General features: G+C 39.2%; 1 protein-coding gene across 1 annotated transcript in view; it reads right to left on the reverse strand.

The window, feature by feature from the left end:
• Positions 1 to 6,877: 6,877 nt before the first annotated feature.
• Positions 6,878 to 23,341, reverse strand: part of WEE2 (WEE2 oocyte meiosis inhibiting kinase) — a 33,694-nt gene continuing 17,230 nt past the window's right edge. The window contains exons 4-12 of the mRNA XM_036760618.1: positions 20,433 to 20,484; positions 18,354 to 18,526; positions 16,740 to 16,861; positions 13,012 to 13,158; positions 11,372 to 11,479; positions 11,162 to 11,247; positions 9,780 to 9,950; positions 7,562 to 7,704; positions 6,878 to 7,043 (exon numbers count right to left, since the gene is read on the reverse strand). Coding sequence (XP_036616513.1) covers positions 6,878 to 7,043; positions 7,562 to 7,704; positions 9,780 to 9,950; positions 11,162 to 11,247; positions 11,372 to 11,479; positions 13,012 to 13,158; positions 16,740 to 16,861; positions 18,354 to 18,526; positions 20,433 to 20,484 — 1,168 coding nt within the window. The remainder of the gene's footprint in view (positions 7,044 to 7,561; positions 7,705 to 9,779; positions 9,951 to 11,161; positions 11,248 to 11,371; positions 11,480 to 13,011; positions 13,159 to 16,739; positions 16,862 to 18,353; positions 18,527 to 20,432; positions 20,485 to 23,341) is intronic.

A 23,341-nucleotide genomic window follows, 5' to 3' on the forward strand; every position in this document is an offset into this window, starting at 1 on the left:
TTTCTCTATCTTTCTTTTAGTTAAGGGGAGTAGAAATTTAAATTGGAATATAGATGAAACACTTCCAAATCCTCCAGGGAATTAGGAGACTTTTTGATTGGTTCTTTCTATAATGAACTCAACTGAGTTTATCCAGATGCGTGCAGCTTATGCTAGCTTGGCAAGTTAAAAATCTTTTCTATGGTGTTTACTAGTCACTTCAACATCATTAGCTGGTGTTTTTCAGTTGTTTATCAATTTTGAGACACACATTTACAGCAATGGGTCTTTATCAGTTTTGGGGGTCACGCGTCATTAATAGTTGTTTACCAGGTTTGGGTAACACACGTTATTGCCAAACTATATCATTAAAGTCCTTATCTTATTACAGAAAAACAACTATTTAGTCACAAAATGGAGCCTTAAAACAAAGTGGAGTTGCTTATCCTACATTAACATTGTTCCCACAATAATTCATCCAAGTAAGAATTAAAAAAAAAAAACCCTCACCAATACATCAACTGACTCTGTTAAAAATAATGTTCCACACATGTAGTCTCCCAGCACTTAAAAAAGTTGAATTTTCTCATCTCTTCTTTGGGAAGAATCTTGGGGTCCTAATTCAAAGATTTTTTTCAAGGCAGCCTCTAGACTTGAGTGAAAAGAGTGAAAATAGGAAAGAACATAATGTCTTGCACAGAGTATGAACTTAAGGATTTGTTGGACTGAGTTACTCCTTCAGAGTCCAGGAAGGGATTAAAGATGGTAGTTTAATTTAAGACCGTAAAGATACCAGTAAAACCTCAACCATAAAGATACGGAGGGCCTTGAGGAGTAGCACATAATCCCAGCAAAGAATTATTTGTGACTTTCTTTATAAATGTGCAATCCCCTATGGTGGAGTCGGCATTATGATTCAATCCTCTGCAAAGCTAACTAAACTGCTCAGGTAAAATGTATCAAGGACATGAAGTATTATACTGGCTGTGGGCACATATAAGCACAGCCATTAAGAACTAAGCTTTGGGAGCAAGTAGCCTTTTTATTCTCTCCAAGTTTCTTGATGTTAAAACCATCACATGCTACTAAAAGCTGTTTGTTTTGTTTTTTTTCATGAAGCCCCCTATGATTGGGAAATTATGAACCTTTATGGTATAAACTCTTGCTAGCCAAATTTGTGTTTGATTTAACACCACCCTTTGAACTGGATAACCCCCTAGCCTGAAATGCTCTGTCCTCATCCCTGCCTCTCACCATCCCTGGCTTCCTTCAAGAATAAGCTCAAATCACTCTTTTGGAGAAAACCTTCCCCAGTCCCCTCAGCTGCTGGTGCCTTCCCCCTGAGATGACATTTCATCCGCTTCTATATCCCTCGTCTGCACCTAGCTATTTGTGTTATTTCCCTTAAGAGAATGTGAGCAACTTGAGGGCAGGGGCTATTTCTGCCTTTCTGTGTAACTCCAGCGCTTGGCTTAATAAATGGTTGCTGATTGACCAACCTTAAATCCACTCTTTCAAGATTCAATGCCTAGCTAATAGAACATCTTTCCTTTTGACTCTTGCAAGTCATTTTGCTAGAGTCCTCAAGTTGTGCTCCTTTAGGTATGTTGTTGCTTTTCTGAGGAGATATTTTGTCAAGCCTCGAAAAATCTTCCTTTCATCTCACCTAGTCTGTCCTTAGCACTGGATGAAGATACTGTCACCAGCCAATTCAGAGATATTTCTAGGATGCCAGTTGGAAGATGGAAAATCTAATAACTTCTGGCTCTCGAGTTCATAAGTTCTCCAGTCAAAACAAGCCCTCCTCAGGAATAACTCTCTCTTCTCTGAGACCAGATACTTGAGTCTCTTAGGCCCAAATGCACTCAATATTTTGTGGGTGACCCACAAGGTATGGCCAGATCTCCTCCATCAATTTGAACCCATTTCCTGTTTAACATAATTCCAGTTGATCAAGGAATTTTCCCACGCAGTCTAAAGCCTATGATTGATTAACTCAGTAGAAGTATTCTCACCTGGTAAAGGTATCAGGTCTCAAGCATCTTAATACTTTAAATGGGGTGGGGCCGTTTACTTAATCAATCCCCTTGAGACAGCAATTTGAGGGTCTGGTTCCAAGTTCAGTTTAGATTAATACTTAGTTTGAATGGCTTTCAAAACTCAAAGGGAGCCCACAAAGCTACAAAGATCCAAATGGAAATGTATAATTGGTTATACTTCCTTAAGCACAATACTCACTTTTCAGTCTCATCCATCAGTTACACAAAGTTTTGTTGACATTTGACTAAAAACATTGCCATCTTCACTAATGCAACATTCTTGCAAAACAATTGGAAGGGATTGCATTTTCAAAGTTTTGACAAATGGGCTCAAAACTCGCCAATTCTTCATCTGTAAAAAAATTTTTTAAATGTGTTTAGAAAATTGTTTCCAAGTTCATCTGTACAGATGTGTGATTCTGTAAATAACACATTTAAATAATTTTTGGTGATACAAGCAGGTTTTAAAATATCCTTCTAATTATGATGGCTTCATGCTATCAACAGATCTCAGAAGTATAGCATATTTGTAGGGAGGTTCGTCATTGATAGTGAATATAATCCATCTATGATAATTAAGATTTTTGGCTAAGTTCTGTCAAGTTTGAGTAGTCATTGTTTTTAAATCTCATAATGTATCTGATGAAGAACTCATTGTGAACACAAAAGGTCTTAGCTCTGCCATCTCATTGCCTATTTGTACTTACTTTAATGGTATCTTCAAGTAGTATTTTAGCTTAAACTAGATCATGTGATCTATAAATGCACTTAACTGGATACATATATCACAATAAATGACAATGTACCATAAACAAATAAGTGAGAGAGTCATTATCAATCCTCCCATGCTGTGGACCACCCACTCTTCTCTTAGGATCCTCTGTATAATTGTATACAAGACAGTGTGACTATCTAAAATACATATCAAGAGCGGGAGGGGCACTAGTGCCAGTCTATATATTTAATATTTGTAAAGCTGATTTCTCATTCAAGATGAAAATAGAAATTTTAATATTTTCTTCTCTCTCACTCCAATGGATTTTACCTACTTTGCACACTGGTGGAGAAGGTATGTGAATTTGTGTATCTACCAATCAAAATTAGCTCTGAACCCCCATCCCACCACCCACTACATTTTTTGTGTTCTACGTTTCAATGAGTGCTTTAATCATTTCACTCCAATCATTTAGTCTAATGGAGTTGGCTCGCTAGGGAAGCACTTATGCTGCGTATATTATTTTTACTTTTAACATAGAATCAATAGGTATCATAGTACTTAATAACCTGAGGAACAATGCATAAGACAAATTATCTACCAAGTAGCTGTGAATTCACTGCTCTCCTAAACCCCAAAATTTCCTCACCATCCTCCAATGTAGGATCACACCCTTCTGTCACTGGTCTTCTTCAAGAACAAAGAACCAACAACAACTCAGAAATCAGGAGTTACAGACCATGTACAGTTGGAATTTCCCATTGGGCAGAAAGTGGGGTATAACAGCTAGGTAATGTAGTAGATAGAGTCAGGAAGATTCATCTTCCTGAATTCAAATCTGGCCTCAGACACTTACTAGCTGCATGACTCTGAACAAGTCATTTAACCCTGTTTGCCTCAGTTTCCTCACTTGTAAAATGAGCTAGAGAAGGAAAAGGCAAACCACTCCAGTATCTTTGCCAAAAGGACCCCAAATAGGGTCATGAAGAATCAGACACAACTTAAATGACTGAACAACAATGACCACATAGGATGCTTGGCTCACATTTCCCATAAAGATTGGTCATTAGGAGCTCTGGAATTCTCTGCTCAATGGAGTCATGTAAGCTAGCATTTGAGATCCAGCGAATTCCAGGAAAGTTGGTAATCTAAGCTGGGCTGGTTTTTTACCTCATCTGGTCACAGGTCACCCATAACAGAAAAGGGAGAGTAGAATTAACCAAGTCTAGCAAGGAGCTTCAACCCAACCTGTCCCTGCTTCCCTTTCTTTTTGAACTCATCGTTCTCCAAAGCTGCCAGACAGTGTCATTTCCCCTTAGTCTCCTAGTCCCAAAATTCCTGCTGTTGTTCCTCACAGTGCAGGGAAAAGGAAAAACAGTGACAGTTGGAGAACTGGGGATAGTGCAGCAAATTACTATGCATATATTTAGCATTTGCTTATTTGTGCATCACTAATTTGTGCACCCACTAATGCAATATAAAAGCTCTAGGGGTAGGGATTGCTTCATTGTCTTTCTATCACACAACTGGAGTGTTGGAAAGGACTTCAACAATCCATCCCATACATGAAAGAAACCCCTACTATAATATATTCAACCAGTCACCATTCAACCTCTGCTTGAAGACTTCCAAGGAGAGAGAAGCCATCATACTTCTCTTAGCAGATCACTTCTCTTTGGGACAGCTCAAATTGTTAAGAAGTTTTTCCTTGACATCAAGCCGAAAAAATCACCTCCTTGCAAACTTCCACCCACTGCTGTTTGGCTCTGGGGCAAAAGAAAGCAAATCTAATCCCTTCACATGTGAAGACAGCTATTCACATACCTCCTGATTTTTTTTCTTGGTTAAACTTCCTTATTTCTCTATATGCCTAGCAAGCACATAGCTGGGGCCCCATAAATGTTCGTTGAATGGGTGAAGCCTGTCATCACAGGGCAGAATGACTGAGTTCCTCGGTGTTTCTAGCTTATAGTTGGAAATACAGGTACTCATGTACTAATGCTTACCAATGAAAAAGACTGTGATATAGTGGAGTCCTAGGCTTAGTTTAAAGAAGACCTGGTTTCGAATTGTGTCTCCAGCACTTAGTAGCTACTGATCTTTGGGCAAATTGCTTAAGTCTATGCAATTCAGATATTTTCCAAGGACTTATCTACCAAGTCACAAATAATTGAGATGGATGACAATTCCCCCATACCAAGGGGATTACAGATCCTTTTTTATTCCCATGCTTACGGCTAAGAGCAATAATACAAAAATACAACCAGGGCCTCTTATGCATAGTATATGGCATTATCTCTACTTCTATTCTTAATTCTTACACAGCAAGGATTATCACCTAAATTATTTGGGTGTGAACAAAAGGAAAATGATTGGGGCTGTTGAGGGAAAGTAGGATATACCAAAGAATGGTGGGAGAAGAGGGAGTACTGAAAAACACCCAGAAAGTACCTTTTTTTTTTTTTACTCTTAGATGGCAGTTAATTTAAAAAAAAAAAAAGGAATCCCAGTTCTTCTGCAACAGTAGAAGTAAGCACCATGCCTCATTTCCTCATCAAGTTATTTTATAGCGGGGAGGGGGGGGGGGGGCGGGGAGGGCGGTGGAAGGACTTCAGGACTTTTTCTTCAATTTGCTTCTGAAAATGGGAATGGGATTAAGAAAAAGGAGGGGCAGTGAGGTGATACAGGGGATAGAGTACCAGGCTTGGAGTCAGGAAGATCTGAATTCAAATACAACCTCAGATACTTACTAGCTATGTGACCCTGGGCAAATCACAACATCTATTGCCTCAGTTCCTCATCTGTAAAATGGTGACAGCACTGGAGAAGAAAATGGCAAACCATTACAGTATCTTTGCCAAGAAAACCCAGAGACAAAGTCTATGGGGTCACAGAGTCAGACACAACTGAATGACTAAATAACAAAAATAAGAAAAAGTCTAGATCTATTCAATTAGAGTATAACATTTAGACAATTAACATCTGTCTTCATTACACCTGGAGATATTTCCAAATAGATTTTGTCAAATGTTCACATAGACAATAGTATATAGAGTAGCCTACTTGTTTACTTGTTAGAATGTAAAAATGTTGCAAAGACTTTTCGGTATCAGCTTCTTGAACTCTTATCCAAATGAATAAAAGGTGCTTTTGTCAATGATTTTTTCAAGTTACTAACTGTTCTGTCCAAAAGAAAAGAATTTTCCCATGTTTGGCTTTGGAAAAATAAAACCTTTATTTACATATGTTCTGTTCATTTAAAAAAGATGGAAAGGAGAAAGGACTAAAATTAATCTCTTTAAAAATCACTAGAAACAAAGCCAAATTCAGGTTTTAAAATCAAAAGAAACTAGTGATTCCTAGGGGGGAAAATTAAAGCCAAACAGCCACCAGAAGGAAAAGGGCAAGATTGTGAGAAGACGGCAAAATCAGATTCCTCTTCCAATGTTTCGTCACAGCTTGTTGGCAACCTCAAAAGTATTCCTATTTGCAAATATAACTTCCCATTTCAATTAATGGCTAGACTACTCATGTAACTATGGGAAGAACAGAGAATGTTCTCTCCCACCAGAAAATATATTAGAAGAATCACTAGTTCCAAATGCATTAGGAATTCTCTGTTGGGAGCAGACCTTATTTCTAAAGTTGATGCAAAGATCCCATCTCTCTCTCTAGGCAAAATGATATCTTCTGAGGATCCTTTTGGAAGTGCTACAACAACCACCTCTCAAGCCCGGAAAGTCACTTGAATATCTTACCATTTCATCAATCTCTTAGAGCCCCCAAACTCTTTTGTATCTGTGCTCAACAGCACCGAATGGTGGCATGTAGGGTTGTGAGGGTAGGCAGAGAGAAATGCCTACCAATTAGTATTATTTTTTCAAGTCTGTATCCAATTGAAAAGCCAATGTACCTTTAGGGGAGAGCTAGACCTAGGATACAAAGTCCAGAAAGAACTTGCAGCAGGAAGTTGCAGTCGTTCCTATTGGCCACTTTTCCATTTCATAGCAGCCGTAAGTAGTGTCAAGGAAGGTCCAGGTTGGAGGAGCCATCAAACATTTCTAGAGCCATACTTCAAAGTGAGGCTGGTTAGCATGAAATGGATCTCTTCTAGAGGTTGTGTGGAAGGAGAACAGGACTATGCTTACTCAGATTTCCCAAAGGTGAAACTATGTGACCTTTTGGTTTTCCCTCCCACCAATCTACTGGAGCTACTTGACCCAGTTTCAGCAATGACCGCAAGGGATCCAGGAGAACATTGACTGGTATCTTCTTGGTGGCTTTGGGCAAGATGAACTTCTTTTAGTTCCCTAAGACAAAAAAAAAAGTTTGTTTCATTTGATCCAGCTAATTATTACCAGTTGTGGCAGGGATAGTTTTACCAGTCAGAAACCATCACCGAAATTATTAATGCCACCCCTCATTTTCTTGTTTTCACAGACAGTCTGTTAGGATCAAGACCAGCCATGTGGCAAACAAGAACTCCCTTATAATGGTTTTGCCAATCAGATATAACTAACCAAAGTGAGAAAACAAAAACAAAATAAAAAACCAAAAAGCACCGATGTAGTAGCAGGCAGCCATCCATTTTCTTCATATTATGAGTAAGGCATGAGTGTACTCAAAAGCCAAGACTGTCTTTCAGGCAAGACTGGAAGTTCTTCAAGACTGGTTTCCTCTATTAGATTGTTGTAGTTTGTGATTCCATAGAACAAACTGAAATCATTGGGCTCTTTTGATTAATGTGGCAACTGTATATGTGGCTCCAAGCTATAACATGAGTGCTCCTTGACTAGATTCTTTATTGCCTACAATATTCAGAACTCACCTCTCCAACTCAGCCGTCTTAGACTTTTCTCTGTCCAGCTCCTTCTGAAGTTCTGCAGTTATATTCAAAGAGGGTCTAAGGACTGTGCTCCTAGCCAAAGCAGCTGCTGTTGGTCTGTCCTCTGGTTTAGGATGGATCATAAGCTATGAAAGGAAGTAAAGTATTAGAACCACATCTAAGGTACTTTTTTGAAGATTTTAAAACTTGACCCCTCTCATGCAATAATGTGCTAGTAATCAACAACCAGCACTCTAAGGAAAAAAATGTACATACAGCACATTTACTTTAATCTGCATTAACATTTTCTCCATCCCTTTAAGTCTAGACAATCAACAGAAAAATAAATCAAGCCTTGATTGGTAGAATTTGCCAGTTTCCAAGGTGCAAATGATCACATTGAAAACCTAAGAGTTGGCTTTCTTGAATCTGTTCAAGATGGCTCCAGCACACCTCTGCCTTTATGCCCCTTGACACTATTAACCACCTGGTCTTCTTTGTGATACTCCCTTCTTTTGACACTTAGCTCCTCTTATTGTTTGACTGGTCCTCTCTATTATCCCTTTCCAGAAATTCTTCCTCTTGCTTCTAATTGGGATCACTTCTAAAGGATCAGTCATCTGTTTCTGTATCTCTTTAAGCTTGCCCAGTCTTGTAGCTTCCAGTCTTGCCTCTGCATAGATGACTCCAAAGTCGACATGCTTGTTTTAACTTTTCCACCTGAGCTTCAGTCTCATATGTATCGCTTACTAGACATTTCTAATTGGATGTCCAATTACCATAATCTTAACAGGTATAAATTTCCTCACCCTGCATAAAAATGCTTCTTTTTTAGACATTTCTATTTTTATGAAGTTACTACTATCTCTCTAGCCTAAGCACTAGGGAACATTTAATGCTTTCTTTCACCCTTCCATCCAGTTAAAGCCTATCATTTGTTTCTGAAAAATCTCTAACATCCATCGACTTCCTGTTCACTCTTGTCCCATTTTTAACTACTTCATGTCTGAATTATAACAATAGCTTCACTGCTACATTTGTCTCTGGCTTCTCCCTTCTTAATCCATCCTGTGCAAAGCTTCCACATAAGGTCCCTTCCAGTTCTAAAAATCCATGTTCCTATGCTCTTCTTTTTAAAACAAAAAACATTTATTGTATCAATAAATCCTGTTTAAAAGAGAAAAATAGCTAATTAAATAGCCATCACTTATAAAGTAATTTAAGATTTTTAAATTACTATATGTGTATATGTATGTATGTATGTATGATAGTTGATCCTTATGACAATCCTGCAGGGTAGGAGCTATTATTATCCCCGTTTTGTTATTCACAGAAGAGCAATATAAGAAACCCACAGCTTCCACCCCATCATTCCACGCACTTTATTACTGCCCGTTAAAGGTTGAGTTTAACTTGGCATTTGAGTTCTCCAACCACATAGCCCCAGTCTTCCTTTTTTCTTTTTTCCTGCCTCTTCCCTACATGTACTGTATCTTCCTATTAGGATCAAAGCTCCTAAAATACAGGAGTGGTCTCATTTTAAAATTTGAATCCTCAGTGACTGGCACATAATAAATGCTTGTTGATGAATACCAATCATGGGGACCAGCTACTTCAATTAGTGGCGGCCAAATTGCCTCAGATGATTCCTACGCATCTTTGCCTTTGGTCATAGTTTTCTTCCTACCTGGAAATGCTGGAATGATCTCCCTACATGGGATGGCTCTACTGAAAGAGAGGAAGATGAAATATAAGGAAGTGCAGAAGTAGTAAAAACAAAATGTATTTTTAAAGTGTGAGGGGAGAGAAAAGCTCCTTGAAGATAGGGACTGTAGACTTTTTTTTTTTCCCTTCTTCCTCTTCTCCCTACCATCCAACCTTAGCATAATATTGAGTGTAAGTAGCACACAAATACTTGAACTGAAAGTGCCTTTTTCCCCCAAAAGCACAAACAGGTGGCCTTTTTACGGTGTTATAAAATTTTTTTTAAAGGTCCAGACAGTTAGACAGCAGCTTTTAACCATTCTTTCTTACACTCCAAGTTTAAATCTGTGTAGCCTCACAACCCCGATCCTGCCTTGATGTCTTCCCCTGTTTGCTCTGCTCTTTGGATCTTAATTCTTTCCCCTTCCTTCCACTCTAACTGTACCAATCTGTTCTATTCTTCTCACCTATTACCCCCACCTCCCAAATGCCAACCTAATATTATAAGAAATACAACCTCAAGCAAGTTGTAAAAGTCTTCAGAGAGCTTCTGTGGGAGAGCTGGAAGGTTGCCTCGACGGATATGATGCCAAGGCTCATCATTGCTTGGTAATGACTTTGCCCCTGCAGCCACAGCAATTGTCAATCCAAGGGCAAACACGTCTGCTTTGGGCAGGTATCGATAGTCCTTCCAAAAAAAGAAAAGGGAAAGAGTCTACTTATGGTAATGAGACTGGGCAAACGGTCTCTGGGAGAAACCTCAGTCACTCTCTCAAATACACATGAGTATAAATACGTGCATTTTGGACTTTTAAGTTAGTTTCTTTGTTTCTGGAGGGAAGAAAAAAGATTTTAAAAACTTTTATACTCAGCCCACAGGTACTTGTGACCTTTTTTTTTTGGATGGGGGAGGCAAGACAATTGGGGTTAAGTGGCTTGCCCAAGGTCACACAGCTAGTGTCAAGTGTCTGAGGCTGGATTTGAACTCAGGTCCTCCTGACTCCAAGGCCGTGCTCTATTCACTACTCCACCTAGCTGCCCCAGCACTTGTGAATTTTGAGGAACCTGACAGAACCACAATATGCTCAAGGAGAAGGACATTATAAAAAAGGACGATACACAGGAAAGGGGATTCTTTCCCTTCCACCATTATCAAAGCCACGAATGGATGCCACGTTACTCTATATTTCATGACAGATATCTTCAAAGATAGACTATTTCCAAGGCCATTGCAGTTACAAGAAGTACTCAGCATTATCAGAAGTATTAGGGGGTGGGGAAGGGGTGAAATGAAGGCTTTACAAAATAGGAGCTTGACAGGAAGGTAACATCTGAATTTAACTGACTGATTGATATTTTATCTCAGAGCAGCATGAAACCTTCTTTACAAGCATGTAAAGTCCTTTAGGGCTAGAACTATTTTTTAAAAATCTTTTGTCTTTATATCATCTAACAGGCGTTTAATAACAAATACTTAAACTGTACTGATCTATAATGAATAAGAGAGTCATCTAGGGTAGTGGTTCTCAAACTGTCTGGTCTTAGCACCTTTTTATATTCTTAAAAATTGAGACTCCTCCCCACCAAAAAAGCTTTTGTTTATGTGTCTATCAATATTTACCATACTAGAAATTAAAATATTTATTATGAAAATAGTTTTGACCTCTCAGACTACTTGAAAAAAGTCTCAGGTACCCCTAGGGTTCCCTAGACCACACTTTGAGAGCCGCTAATCTAGGACAATATTTATTTGTAGTCTTTCTCCTACATCTGGGCTGGGAAAGAGATTCTGTATTATCATTGGGATACTTTTACATTTCCTGCACATCTGAATGTCAGCAGGTTCAGCATCTGTCAATACATAGCATCCCCAACTACCTCCCTGATTTACAGCTGTACCTCTTGTAAAATCTCATTGGCCAAGAAGCGACTATCTCCCTCTTCTACTTGGGGGTTCTGGATTGAAGTCACAAGGCCCAGATCACCTAAGATAAAGAAAACATCACTTTTAAAGGAGATCTCTCCTAGAAGTGCTACAACAGGAACGGAATTATCAGTGCAGATTTCATCACACCATAATCAAATGGTATGGAGAGAAGGTAGCCTCACCAATTTTGTACATCACATTAGCAGAAAGGAACCAGTCATCTTCATTCTCCCCTTCTTCTGAGACATATGCGATATCATCTTCTTGTTTTTTACAGATGAAGATGTTACCTGCACAGAGTTGGACTTATTAAAGAGTTAATGTCTCTTCTTCCCAGAAATGAGAAAAAAAAATTGGAAAATATTTTCTTTTGAATAAAGGCTCCTGAAAATCTTTTAGCCTATGACTACATCTTTCAGGACTCTTTTCCCCTCCTCAAATACCCTCCTTTTTTGTCCTTACAACTATGGCTGTTGTCTCTTCATTGAAATTTCCTCTCATCTTTGATATGATGCAATTCAATTAGATTGTATACGGATTATGGGCTATGACCAGAATCTGGCATCTGCTCCTCATGGAGGAACACTCTTTCATCAGACCATCTTTTTCAAGTGCTAAACTACCTAACAAGAATAAATGAACACTCATAAGAATGGCAATTATGGTTCCTTGAGAGCTTTTTTATGTGTATCTCCACCAGCATTTAACATAGCGGGTTGTATATCCGTTGTTGTTCAGTCATATGGAACTCTATGTGGCTCCATTACCTTGGTCCATGGGTTTTGTTTTTTTTTCCCCCGCAGAGATACACGAGTGGTTCATTATTTCCTTCTCCTGTCTGCCTCCATTTTACTGATGAGGAACTGAGGCAAATAGAGGCTAAATGACTTACCCAGGGTCACACAGGTAGTTGGTGTCTGAGGTCAGAACTGAACTCAGATCTTCCTGACTCCAAGCCTGGTGCTCTATCCACTGCATCACCTAGCTGTTCCCTAATTCCCTGGTGGCACTGAGAGGTTAAGGTACTTAACTTCAGTCCCCCAGCTAGCTTTGTATATAGTAAGCTGTTAATAAATACTTTAGTCATTCATTCAGTTAATACATGTTGATAACACCTCCCCACCCCAAAAATGGAAATTATCTTGATTAATATAAAACACATACTACCATTCCTCTAAAAAGAAAAAACACCACTGGTTTTATATAATCCTTCAAGTTCACAAAATATTTTACATTTTTCAACTCATTTCATCCTGACAACGCTCTGAGGTTGGCTCAACAGGTGCCATTATTCCCATTTTACAGATAGATAAAGTGAAGTTCAAAGAAATTAAGTCACTTGCAAATCATACTGCCATTCTTTCCTCCTAAAAAGCAAGAAAACATATACTGAGGCCGACTCCTAATACTATGGTTATTAACACTTGACTGCTCAGTTAAATTCCTGTTCTTAAAAGCACTCTACTGTATTTTATCCTAGCTATTTCTTGACTCAAAAAGGTATAGAAATAGTAGTATGAAAAACAGGTATGCAAACCTTCTCAATGTACAGATTTGCACTAACAACCGTAGCAGGACCTTTTTCTTTTCCTGTATCAAGTGAAAAGCATAAGTAAGTTTTGTTCCCCCCACCCACCCCCCACACACTTAAACTTTTTTTCCTTTTTCCTTCCCATTGAAGCAGAAGGAAGAATTGTGTCTGATGCTATGCCTGTGAACAGAAACATTTGCTTTAATACACCCACATATTCTGACAACAGATGATATTGGAAGGACACAACAGTAGTAGCAAGGAGAATTCTGGAAGCAGAGATGTACTCACTGGGTTTGATGTCCAGGTGCACCAGACCCGAGTGATGGATATAATTCAACCCCATGGAGATTTGCAGGAGCATATTCTTGAGTTCTGGCTCTTGGAAGAAACAGCCAAGTTTCTCATTTTCAGATACAGCGGCCTGCAAGCTCCCACCTAGCAGAGAACATGAGGAAGTCAAATGGAGAGAGTCCAAAGGCAATCATAAAGCACATAAGCCAATCTGTTGAAAAACAAACCCATGTGCCTTTGTGTAAAAGAGAAATCTTCTGGGAGAGGCATGAGGAGAAGGCAAAGGCTTTGAAAAAAAGAAAGAAAGGCCAAAGGAGTGGTTTTCTAACACCCTCCACAGTACTGGAATAACTCTGCACCGTTCCCACTGTCTTAAACCACCACGTGTTCTTTACAAATGATTTGTTTAGCAGAGACCCGTGAACAATTCTGGAGTGGAATTATTACTGTTTATAATGCCTACCTCCTGAGGAAGTACAAGCAAAGTCCTTTACAGTATCCTGAGTGCTATACATTTGTGAAATCATTGTGAAATCCTAAGGACCTTTCTAGGAGGTGGGGCTAAAGCAGATGACAGATCTATGAGGATGCCACTGTGTAAAACTGCATTTAGACACGGTTCTGTTCAAAAGCCTATTTTCTATGACTTGGAAGGGAACCATATATCACGCTCCTTCTGAGGGCTAGAGGGCTATAACAGCTTATCAAACAAAAAAAAAGTTGCTAAGATCCTGCTTGGGAAGAAATAATTCAATATGGATGACATATTCATCAGAAAGGAAGGAATAAATACAAGGAAAAAGTGAGGGATGGATGACTGGAAAGAGAATAAATAAATACACAGAGAACTAGAACCCCTCACTAAGTTTTAAGTCACCCAAGTGATCACATCCTATTTGGAAGGTGAAGGCATCGATAGTGTAGGAGGAGGAAATACTCTATGTGGATTTCATGTTTTTTGGAGTCTCATTGTTACAATTCTGGGGGATAAACTGGAAAGCATAATTTCCCAGAAAGGAGAGGAAGCACCCCAAAGTGAACCTGGAAGTCACTTAATGCTTGAAGTTGCAGGTAGGGAGGTGAGGGCAATTATATTTCTTAACGTCTCAAGAGCCAGAAGACTCTCTCCTTCTTTCCTCCTTTCTTTCTCTTTCTTCCCCCACCCCCTAAGTAAACTATTTGATTACAGAGACAACTTCTGGTTTGTTTTAGTATTCCGAGGAATATACTGTGCCTAGCACAATGCCTGGCACCTCGTTAAGGCTTAATGCTTCTTGCTGAATTGACTTAACATGGGACTCTGATGGCACTTGGTAGCCTCAAGTGAAATAAACAGGCCCAGCAAGATGATGATAATGATGGTAGTACTTATATAGCACTTTAAAGTTTTCATGTTCTTTATATATATGTATCATATAATTTTATCCTCACAACCAACTTTGAGAGGTAGGTACTCTTGTGACCCCCATTTTATGAATCAGAAAACTGACACATAAAGAAGGTAAGGCACTTGCCCAAGGATACAGGACTAGCAAGCATCTGAAGCGGGATTTGACTTCAGGTGTTCCCGAGTCCAGGCCCCATGTTCTATCCATGGGGCCATCAAGCTGACTGTAATTTGGACAGCTCAGGATAAATAGGTGGGCAGTCACAGTGTTTCCAACACTGAAAGAGCCAGCCGCTTGAATACTTGAAAACTGGGCCTTCTTTTCAAAAGCTCACCAGGTAAATGAAAACTAAAAATCAGAGACATTTTTTGGTGGTCCGGCCCTGTAGATTCATTATCATTCATTCCAAAACCCAGTGTGGAAACTCCCCTCAATTCCCTATACAGAGCAGTATCTGTAATTTAACGTTCCCTGGGGCACATCAGCCAGCCAGTATGCATGAGAGGGAGAATTTGAAACCCAGTTTTCCTGCCTCCAAAACTGGCCGTCTACCTCATCATGCCATGAATGCTTCTCTAACCAATGTCAGAATCAACAGACAGAACATGGTACTCTGTGGAGAGCGCTGAATTAGAAGACAGAGAGTCTGGTTTCAAACCCTGCATCCCATGAGAGACCTTAAGCAAGTAACTTCATTTCTCCAGTACTCAGTTTTTTCCATCTACAAAATGAGTAAAAGGAGGAGGTAGAGATGAGAACACTAGATAAGCTAAGAGCCTAATTCTAACTCCTAGAATCCTACATTAGTTAGAAGGTACATAGGTTGTAATATTTCCTTAAATCATACTACAGGCTTATCAAAACAAACCATACAGAGTAGTTGGTTAACAAAAGGATAAAGAATTGCATCTTTATAGAAAAACCAATGTGAATGGTGAGATGACTCACTATTCTTGACTAGTTAGACCTAAAGAGAATTTACTTCACTCAAAACCCAAGGCACTAAAGCTAGGTCACAATTAATGTGAATAATGAATCTCCTAAAGTAGTTCAAAGTATTTTAACTGGAACTCTTTGAAGTCATAATTATGTAAAATGTGCTTTATTGGTTCCAGCCCAATGCATAAACAAAGTATGAATTTGAATAACGCAACCACTTAAGGATAGATCATGTATTCATGCTCATTGGGACCTAGCTTTATAGTCTATCTGGTATTGCTACTAGAAGTGCAATAGTGTTCTATGGAAGAAATAACCAGCTTTTTTCTTTGGAAGGTGGGGTGTAGGAGGTGAGCCAGGACAGGGGGATGGAGGTGGGACAAGGATATGATGGCTATCACCACTAGGATTCAAGACCTTTTGAGAGAAATATGTTTTAAGCCGAGGCAGGTCCATTCAATACAATGTCAATCTACGGATCCTGGGGATTTCAAACCAATCCATATCCAAAGGAGATCCTCTAGTCCTCTAAGTTTAACCTACTGTAGGCTTACACGGCAGGTACAGAAGTAAATAGATCTTCTGAGTTGATCCCATAATTAGAGGCCTTTAAAGTTACCTTATAGCAGGGGAGGTTTTCTTAACCTTTTTATGTTATAGATCCCTTTCATAAAGCCAATGGATACCTTCTTAGAATAATATTTAAGTACATAAAATTTATAGGGTTATAAAGGAAATCAAGTATGTTGAAATACAGTTATCTGAGTATTAAAAAAAAAGTTTATGGACTCTAGGTTAAGAATCTCCTCTTACAGAGCTCAACAGTTCCATCTCAGTATAGCCAATACACTGAACATGACTTTACAATGCACAACCTGAATGTAATGAGCCAAGACTCATTTTTCGTCTTTGTATTCCCAGTACATGGTAGGTATTTAACAGAATTTTGTTGAATTATTTTCCATACCCTATACATGTGAACTATCCCATATCTACCCTGATATAATTTTATCTGAATTTTATAAACTTCTAACAAGTTGTTTAACAATGACAAGTTTATAATTTAAAGAAAAGCAACTACGGAACTTGGATCAGACGTTGAACATAAAACAGGAGGAAGCAATAGTATAGATACAGCCATATGCCAGATTTGGTCATAGTTGAAGTCAAGGAGCAGAATATGGATTTGCATAGTTCACCTACTTCATTTCTCTACCCCTGGGCAAGAGCACCATTGAGATCATCCCATAGGCATGCTGCCTATGTAGGCCTATAGTAGAAAATCATTTCTGTAAGTCACTGGTAGCTACCATAACATGAGGTGCCATCAATGGAGGACAGTTCCCAAAGACCTTAGATTTCATTTTACTCCCCAGAGATGAGAGTCCCAGTACTCACCATTGCAGTACTCATTCTGAATGATCATATGGTCATCCTCTGCCCATGCAGAATAGTAACGGACAACATGGGGATGCTGTCCAAGCACTGCATGTGCATAAACTTCTCGCAAAGCTGAGGTTCTTAGAGACAGAAGGATAACAAAATGAGAACATGTACAAAATGTTTTGGAAACATTCACACATATAGAAAATAAAAACCAATAATGATGGCTTCAGGAGACAGTTTCTCAGTGGTTATTGCCAGGAAGGCAAGTGTGCTTCTATTTCTGGTCCCATTACAAAGTGGAAGGGGGTGGGGAAGGGGAGGATTTGAACTGTCACAATAATCGACCATATTTCAATAGGGGGAAAAAAAGATACTTTCCTCCATCCTGGAATGACTCTTTAGAGTTCAGTGGATAATTGGATTTTAGCCTTTTGTCCTACCAACAAAACTATAAAATAGCCAAGAATATATGAACACATAGGGCCGGCCTTAAGGAAGAGTGAGCAACATAAAAGAGGGGAGGGCAATGAGAAATACATGGAACATGATCAGTTTCAGCTCGACTATCAAGACTAAAGATGTGGGTCCAAAATATAAATTCCATATTACTGATTTCTTTTATTCCATCCCAATGGGATTGTAAAAGTCATAGATAATCTAATTTATATGGCTAATTTCCATGAGAAGAATGGGCAACTTCAGTATTTTTATATTCAAGGCTAATTAATGTTTTGTTCCTCTTCGCACAAGAATGTTATCTGGCTCTAACAACCTAATGCTAAATGCAGTTTCATTTCCCAATGCCATAGTCAAAGCAGAACTTACATACCAATTGTTCAGTTCTAGAACAAGAAATAGAAAGCAAAGTTGCTAATTTTTCTCATTCATTAAACAGGATCTTGGATGCTTCAATTGTTTGTGCAAGTTAAAAAGGAACTGCCTTAAGCCACCATGAATGTTTTATGGGCAGAATTCCTGACCCATTGGATATTCCTAGAAGGGTCCTCTCAAGGCAGGCACACATACAGAGGGCTAATTTACGCAAAGTTAAAAAAACAACAGCCAGAGCAACCAAGAGCTGTGTACGGATCATGCTGCTGAGTGTAAAGCATCATCACATTATTCTGTAAGATTTAATCCCCTGCCTCTAAACCTGAAGTTTTAGGAATCTTATAATAATAATAATTAATAATAACAATAACTAACATTTATATAGTGCTTACCATGTGCCAGGCACTGTGCTAAATGCTTTACAAATATTATCTCACTTGATTATCACAACAGCCATGGGAGGTAGATGGAATTATTATCCCCATCTTACAGGTGAGGAAACTGAGGCAGGCAGTGGTTAAGTTACAAAGCTAGCAAGTGTCTGGGGTTGGATTTGAATTCAGATCTCCCTGACTCCAGGCGCTCTCTTACTGCACCACTTAGCTGCTCCAATGTTATGAGTGTAATAAGAACACTGGGGAAAAAAGCAAGAAAATTTTGTATGGAGCTTCAAGCTGTGCTGCAATTAAGTATCTAAGGATATATTGAAATATCACCTCCTTATGAGATTGTAATGGAAATCTTGAATGTTCTGGACAAATTCCTCTACTTCAAAGCAATGAAATTTAAACTTACTCATTTGAGGATCCTCCCAAAGGTCTTGTTGAGCGTTTAATAGCATAAATATATCCATCCAGCCTCTTGATGCACTTGTAGACAGAGCCAAATGCTCCTACTCCAATTTTTTCTAACTCCAGGAATTCTTTTTCGTAGCGGGAAACCATGTTGCTTTCTCTTATGACACATCTCTGAGAAGATTGAAGGAAGGGAGGATGGCATGAAATGTGCTGGGAAGGATATAGAAAGGGATTTTAGTCATCTTGCCTTCCTAAACTGTTCTAAGGTCAGCAGCAATCTTCTAACCAAATCCAAGGGATTGGTCCTCCTTAACCTTTGACACCAATGACTTTCTCCTCATTACCTTAATTTTCAGTAACCCTATATTCTACTATTTCTTCTCACACCCAATTTTCTTTTCTTCTTGCCCCAAACAATTACTACAGATGTTTGTTCTTCCAAGCTTAATCTTAAGTGTTCTGTTCTTCCCCTGTTATCCCTTTAAAGAACTCCTCACCTCTAATGTTTAAACTGCCCATAAACCAATGGTTCCTAAAATTGGATTTGGTTTTTACAATTTCCAAAGACAAACTTGATCTTTAATAACAGTATTGGGGAAATGGGATGGCAGTAATACCACTTGTACAACAGGAGAAATTGAGAAGACCTCCAAGAATAAAGTTAACTTTGATTTATATCTCCTTAATTCCCCAAATTTCAATCATTAACAAGTCTTGCAGGCTCATCTTCTGCAAGATCTGCTAGTTATATTCTTTTCTATACATTTCTAAATAGAAGCTTATTCCAAAGTCATTTGCTCTAGGGCCTAGATTACTCTTGCCCTCCCCCAAGTGTTCCCATCTCTAGCACTGCCCTTCAATATGTTCTAAATATAATGGTAAGAATGGCTTTCTTAAAACTTTATGAAAGTATTTTCTTTTAAAAACACAGGACTTGAGAAGTCTACAGTAGTAGTCAATTATCTCACTTGAAATTTAAGCTCTACATAAGATTTGAGGTCCTGTCTCTATCAGCTACCTCCTCTACTTAAAGGATCAGTGGCAGAGTGAACAAAGCACTGGACTTAGGAGTCAGTGAGATCTGGGCAGCGAGGTGGCACAGTGGATAGAATATTGGACTTGATACCAGGAAGACTCATCTTCCCAAGACTAAATCTGGTCTCGGACACTTACTAGCTGTGTGATCCTGGGCAAGTCTCTTAATCCTGTTTGCCTCAGTTTCCTCATCTGTAAAATGAGCTGGACAGGGAAATGGCAAACCATCCTAGTATCTCTGCCAAGAAAACCTCAAATGGGGACATGAAACGTCAGACATGACCGCAAAATGACTCAACAAAACTTCCTCATGCTGATCCCACTATTCAAAGTGGGATGGGATCCCTGGGGAGGTAAGAGGATCCCTCTGAATAGAGGTCTTCAAGCCTACCTCTGATGATGGATTGGAGGTATGGGCTGGAGCCTCTGAAGTCCCTTCTAGTGCTTAGATGTTTGATATCTAAAGCCTCCTCAAGTTGAAGACAGAAGGGGGGAAAGTTTAAGTTACCAATGTATTTGGTGGGATTTCTGGAAAGTCAAATTTATATAACTAATCTAGCCAATTACTTCAAATTGGGCTCTACAGCACCTTTTTCCCTCTCCCTAATCTCTTTATTTTCAAGAGTCTTGATACACATACAATTTCTGTGAATCGGGTTTTTCCAATTCCTACTCTGTTTAGAAACCATTCATGGACTCCATTAGCAGCCTAGACCCCAACTCCAGCTTTTTAAGTCAACCTCCTGCCCACATTTCTCTAATTGGAATGTGTTCCTCCTCTAAACTTCTGATTCTTTATATCAATCAGTTCTTACTTCTCCCTAATGTCAGATGGGGGCAGCAGCCATTAGATTTGGAAAAATACCTGAGCTAATGAAATTGTAAAAGAAATCCTAGGTTACAAAGATATAGACGTTAATGTAATAGCAAAAAGACCCTGGATTAAAATCCAAACAGATCCAGGCACTGTGTGGTTTACAAACAGATGGCAAATCTCATGAGATATTCATGCCTACGTCAGAGTAAAGACACCCTCACTCACCTTGGCAGGCAGTCCTTGTACTCCCTTGTCTTCAGAGAAGTCAGATTCATCACTAGAAAACAAAACAACCCAAACAGAATATATACAAATGAGAAAGCTGCCCCACACCCCTCAACTCCATAGTTGAAGTAACTACTCATTCAATACCTTTATCAAGTGAGAAACTCTTTGAGTTATAGAATTAATAGTGTAAACAATTTCTAGACACCTATATTGAATCAAGGTATGAAAGAGGAAGTCATGTGGCTGGTTATAGAGAATCAGTCATGCTCTGTGGGGAGGTAGCACTTTGACTGCTAGCTGATTTTTGCTAACCAGCCAGCCCAGTGGTGGTGCAACAGCACTAAGCTCCTTGAGAGGGGATCCCCAAGAGTAAGGGGAAAGAGTCTGTCTTCACCTTCCATCTCTCTTGGCCAAAGGAAAACCTTGAGACCTTTTAAAGGCCCCCAAGATTTAGTCTCCCCAGTCATGGTAACAGTAGACACTCTAGCCACATTTACCAACATCTATGCTGCTTTTGGATCCCTTTGAACCTCTCCATCATGTCTTCCTTCCGTAGTAAACTCATTTGGGAAATCTCATTCTGCAGGACTGAATCTGCCTAGCACTCTCATCTCATCAGTATCTTCCTTCAGCACCTTTGATTGGGCCCTCTGACCGGAAGCTGGGACTATGGGCTCCAGGACTTCTATTTAAGGAGAAATCTCAGTGCAATCTTCTCCCCATTTACCATCAGCTACTTTGCTTCTAAACTTCTTTTGATTCTCCATCATGCTCTTTTTGCCTTCTCCTCTCCCCTTCCTTCCACCCCCAACACCTTTTATATGTTGTCTTCCCCCTCTAGATTGTAAGGTCCTCCAGGGCAGGGACCGTATTTGTTTTTACATGTGTTTGTATCCCCAGCGCTTCACATAGTATGTGGCACACAGTAGGCACTTAATAAATGTTTATTGACTGACAAGGGGACAGGCAGCCTCAGGACTCTACTAGGGTACTTATTCTCCGAGCTCAATAGAGTTCAACTAAAGGGAACTTCTAAGAACTACATGAAAGGAAAAGAGGGACTTCCCTTTAACCACAAGCTGTGAGTTACCTCTTTGCCACTTGGGGATCTTTTATATCAACTGTTATATCACATTTTTAAATAGCCCTAACTAAAAGCTAATTAACTCCAGCTGACTTAATTAATGAGAAACACACTACCAAGATAGGAACTTGGAAGAAAAGGTATTAGAAATCAACCCCAACTCTTCAAGGTCACCCCTAGAAGCCTGAGGTGAGGAGTAATCTGTTCCCCTCTAGGAACCCAATCTGCCTGTGGGAGGAGGAGAGTGACCCTAGAACAACACCGTACACTCCCTAACTCTCACTGTAGTATAGTCATAGGCCTGGATAACCATGTATTGGAAGTGACTCATAATTTGGGGGAGAATTGGGCTGTGATGTTTTGAGGTCCTCAACTCAAGAGTCTAAAATAAGCAGACTTAACACAGATTAAATATACAAAGTTTCTTATAAGACAAGTTTAGCGTAAGATAACATCAGGCTCAACAGTAATAAAAGTCTGCTTTCTTGATCAGAAAAAAAAGAGAGAAATGTTTCTAGAGCATTAACAGCCTCGGGACTTGCTGTCAAACTGGTAATTTCCTATTTAGCTAGTGGTTCTTGTTAAATGCTAAATTCTCTTGTGTTTCCATGCAGCTGAAGGACAATGAATGTCAATTCCTTCTGAATTTCCGCACTCAAGGAGATAAACCTGCCCACCCTAACTTTCCCTCAGACAATTTCAATGACTAAACCTTCTGAGGGTTGATTTTTATTGCCTCAGAAGGGAATGTTGAGGAAAATAGACAACCAGAAGACAAGATTCACCCAAATATCAATGCCTTTACTTGATCATTTGTAAGGGAAATTCGCAAGCGTGTTCGAGCAAAATCTAGGGTGGGTATGTTTGTCTAGTTGAAGCTAATCTCCTTTTCAAGTTCCATATATTAATACTGGCCATAAAATTAACCACCTTGACTGTTAGAAGTTTACATTAAATGTCATTTCTGGCTTGTAGCAAGTAGTATAGCTACATTTCAAAGAGACGTTAACGCTACAATAATCAGCACCGGAAGCAGGCTAATAATGTAACTTGTGCAGAAGTTCTATTTACTGATGCTTCTGGTGATATTATCCTGGGAATCTATACTGGTCAACACAACAGACCTAGCCATAAAGGAAATAAAACCCAACTTAAGAAACGTTAGCATAAGGAGTCTCTTAACAGAACAGACTGCTTCTGTCAGTACGCTTCCTTTCCCTACATTTTAGAAAAACAAAAAAGATACTTTTAAAACAGTGAAGCAGTCCTGAAACACACAGCAAGTTAAGAAATTTCTACCTCCCAAACTATTTTGTAGGGCAACTCAAATCAACTGTTTAGCTATCTAGCTCCCACATGACTCCCAACTATCTATGAATACCTCAAAATCCTTTTCCCTACAGTCCCCATAAATTGAATACAAACTGGACTCGAGACAACATGCCCACCCTGTGAACATAAGGTACTATGTCTACCCGCAATACTCAATAGCAGTTAGAAGAGGATCCGATTTCACCAACTGTTCACCTTGGGGAAAAAAAAAATTCAGTCAACAAGCATTTGTGAAGCAACTATGTTTCAGGTAGCGGGAATATAATGAATCCAACCTCCTATGATGCCCTAAAGGAGTTTACTTCTATCAGTGAGAGGTACAAAAACAGATATCATGTTTGCACATACATACACACGTAACATATAAATACACGCAAAATAGACTCAAGGATTGTCACATCTTTGTTAAATATCAAATACCTCTGGACTTCCATTGCAAAAAGCAAAGGGTTTTAGCCAAAATTGTCAAGGTTTCGTATGTTAACAGGAA

This window comes from Trichosurus vulpecula, chromosome 5, assembly GCF_011100635.1.
Source record: "Trichosurus vulpecula isolate mTriVul1 chromosome 5, mTriVul1.pri, whole genome shotgun sequence".
Classification (NCBI taxonomy): Eukaryota; Metazoa; Chordata; class Mammalia; order Diprotodontia; family Phalangeridae; genus Trichosurus; species Trichosurus vulpecula.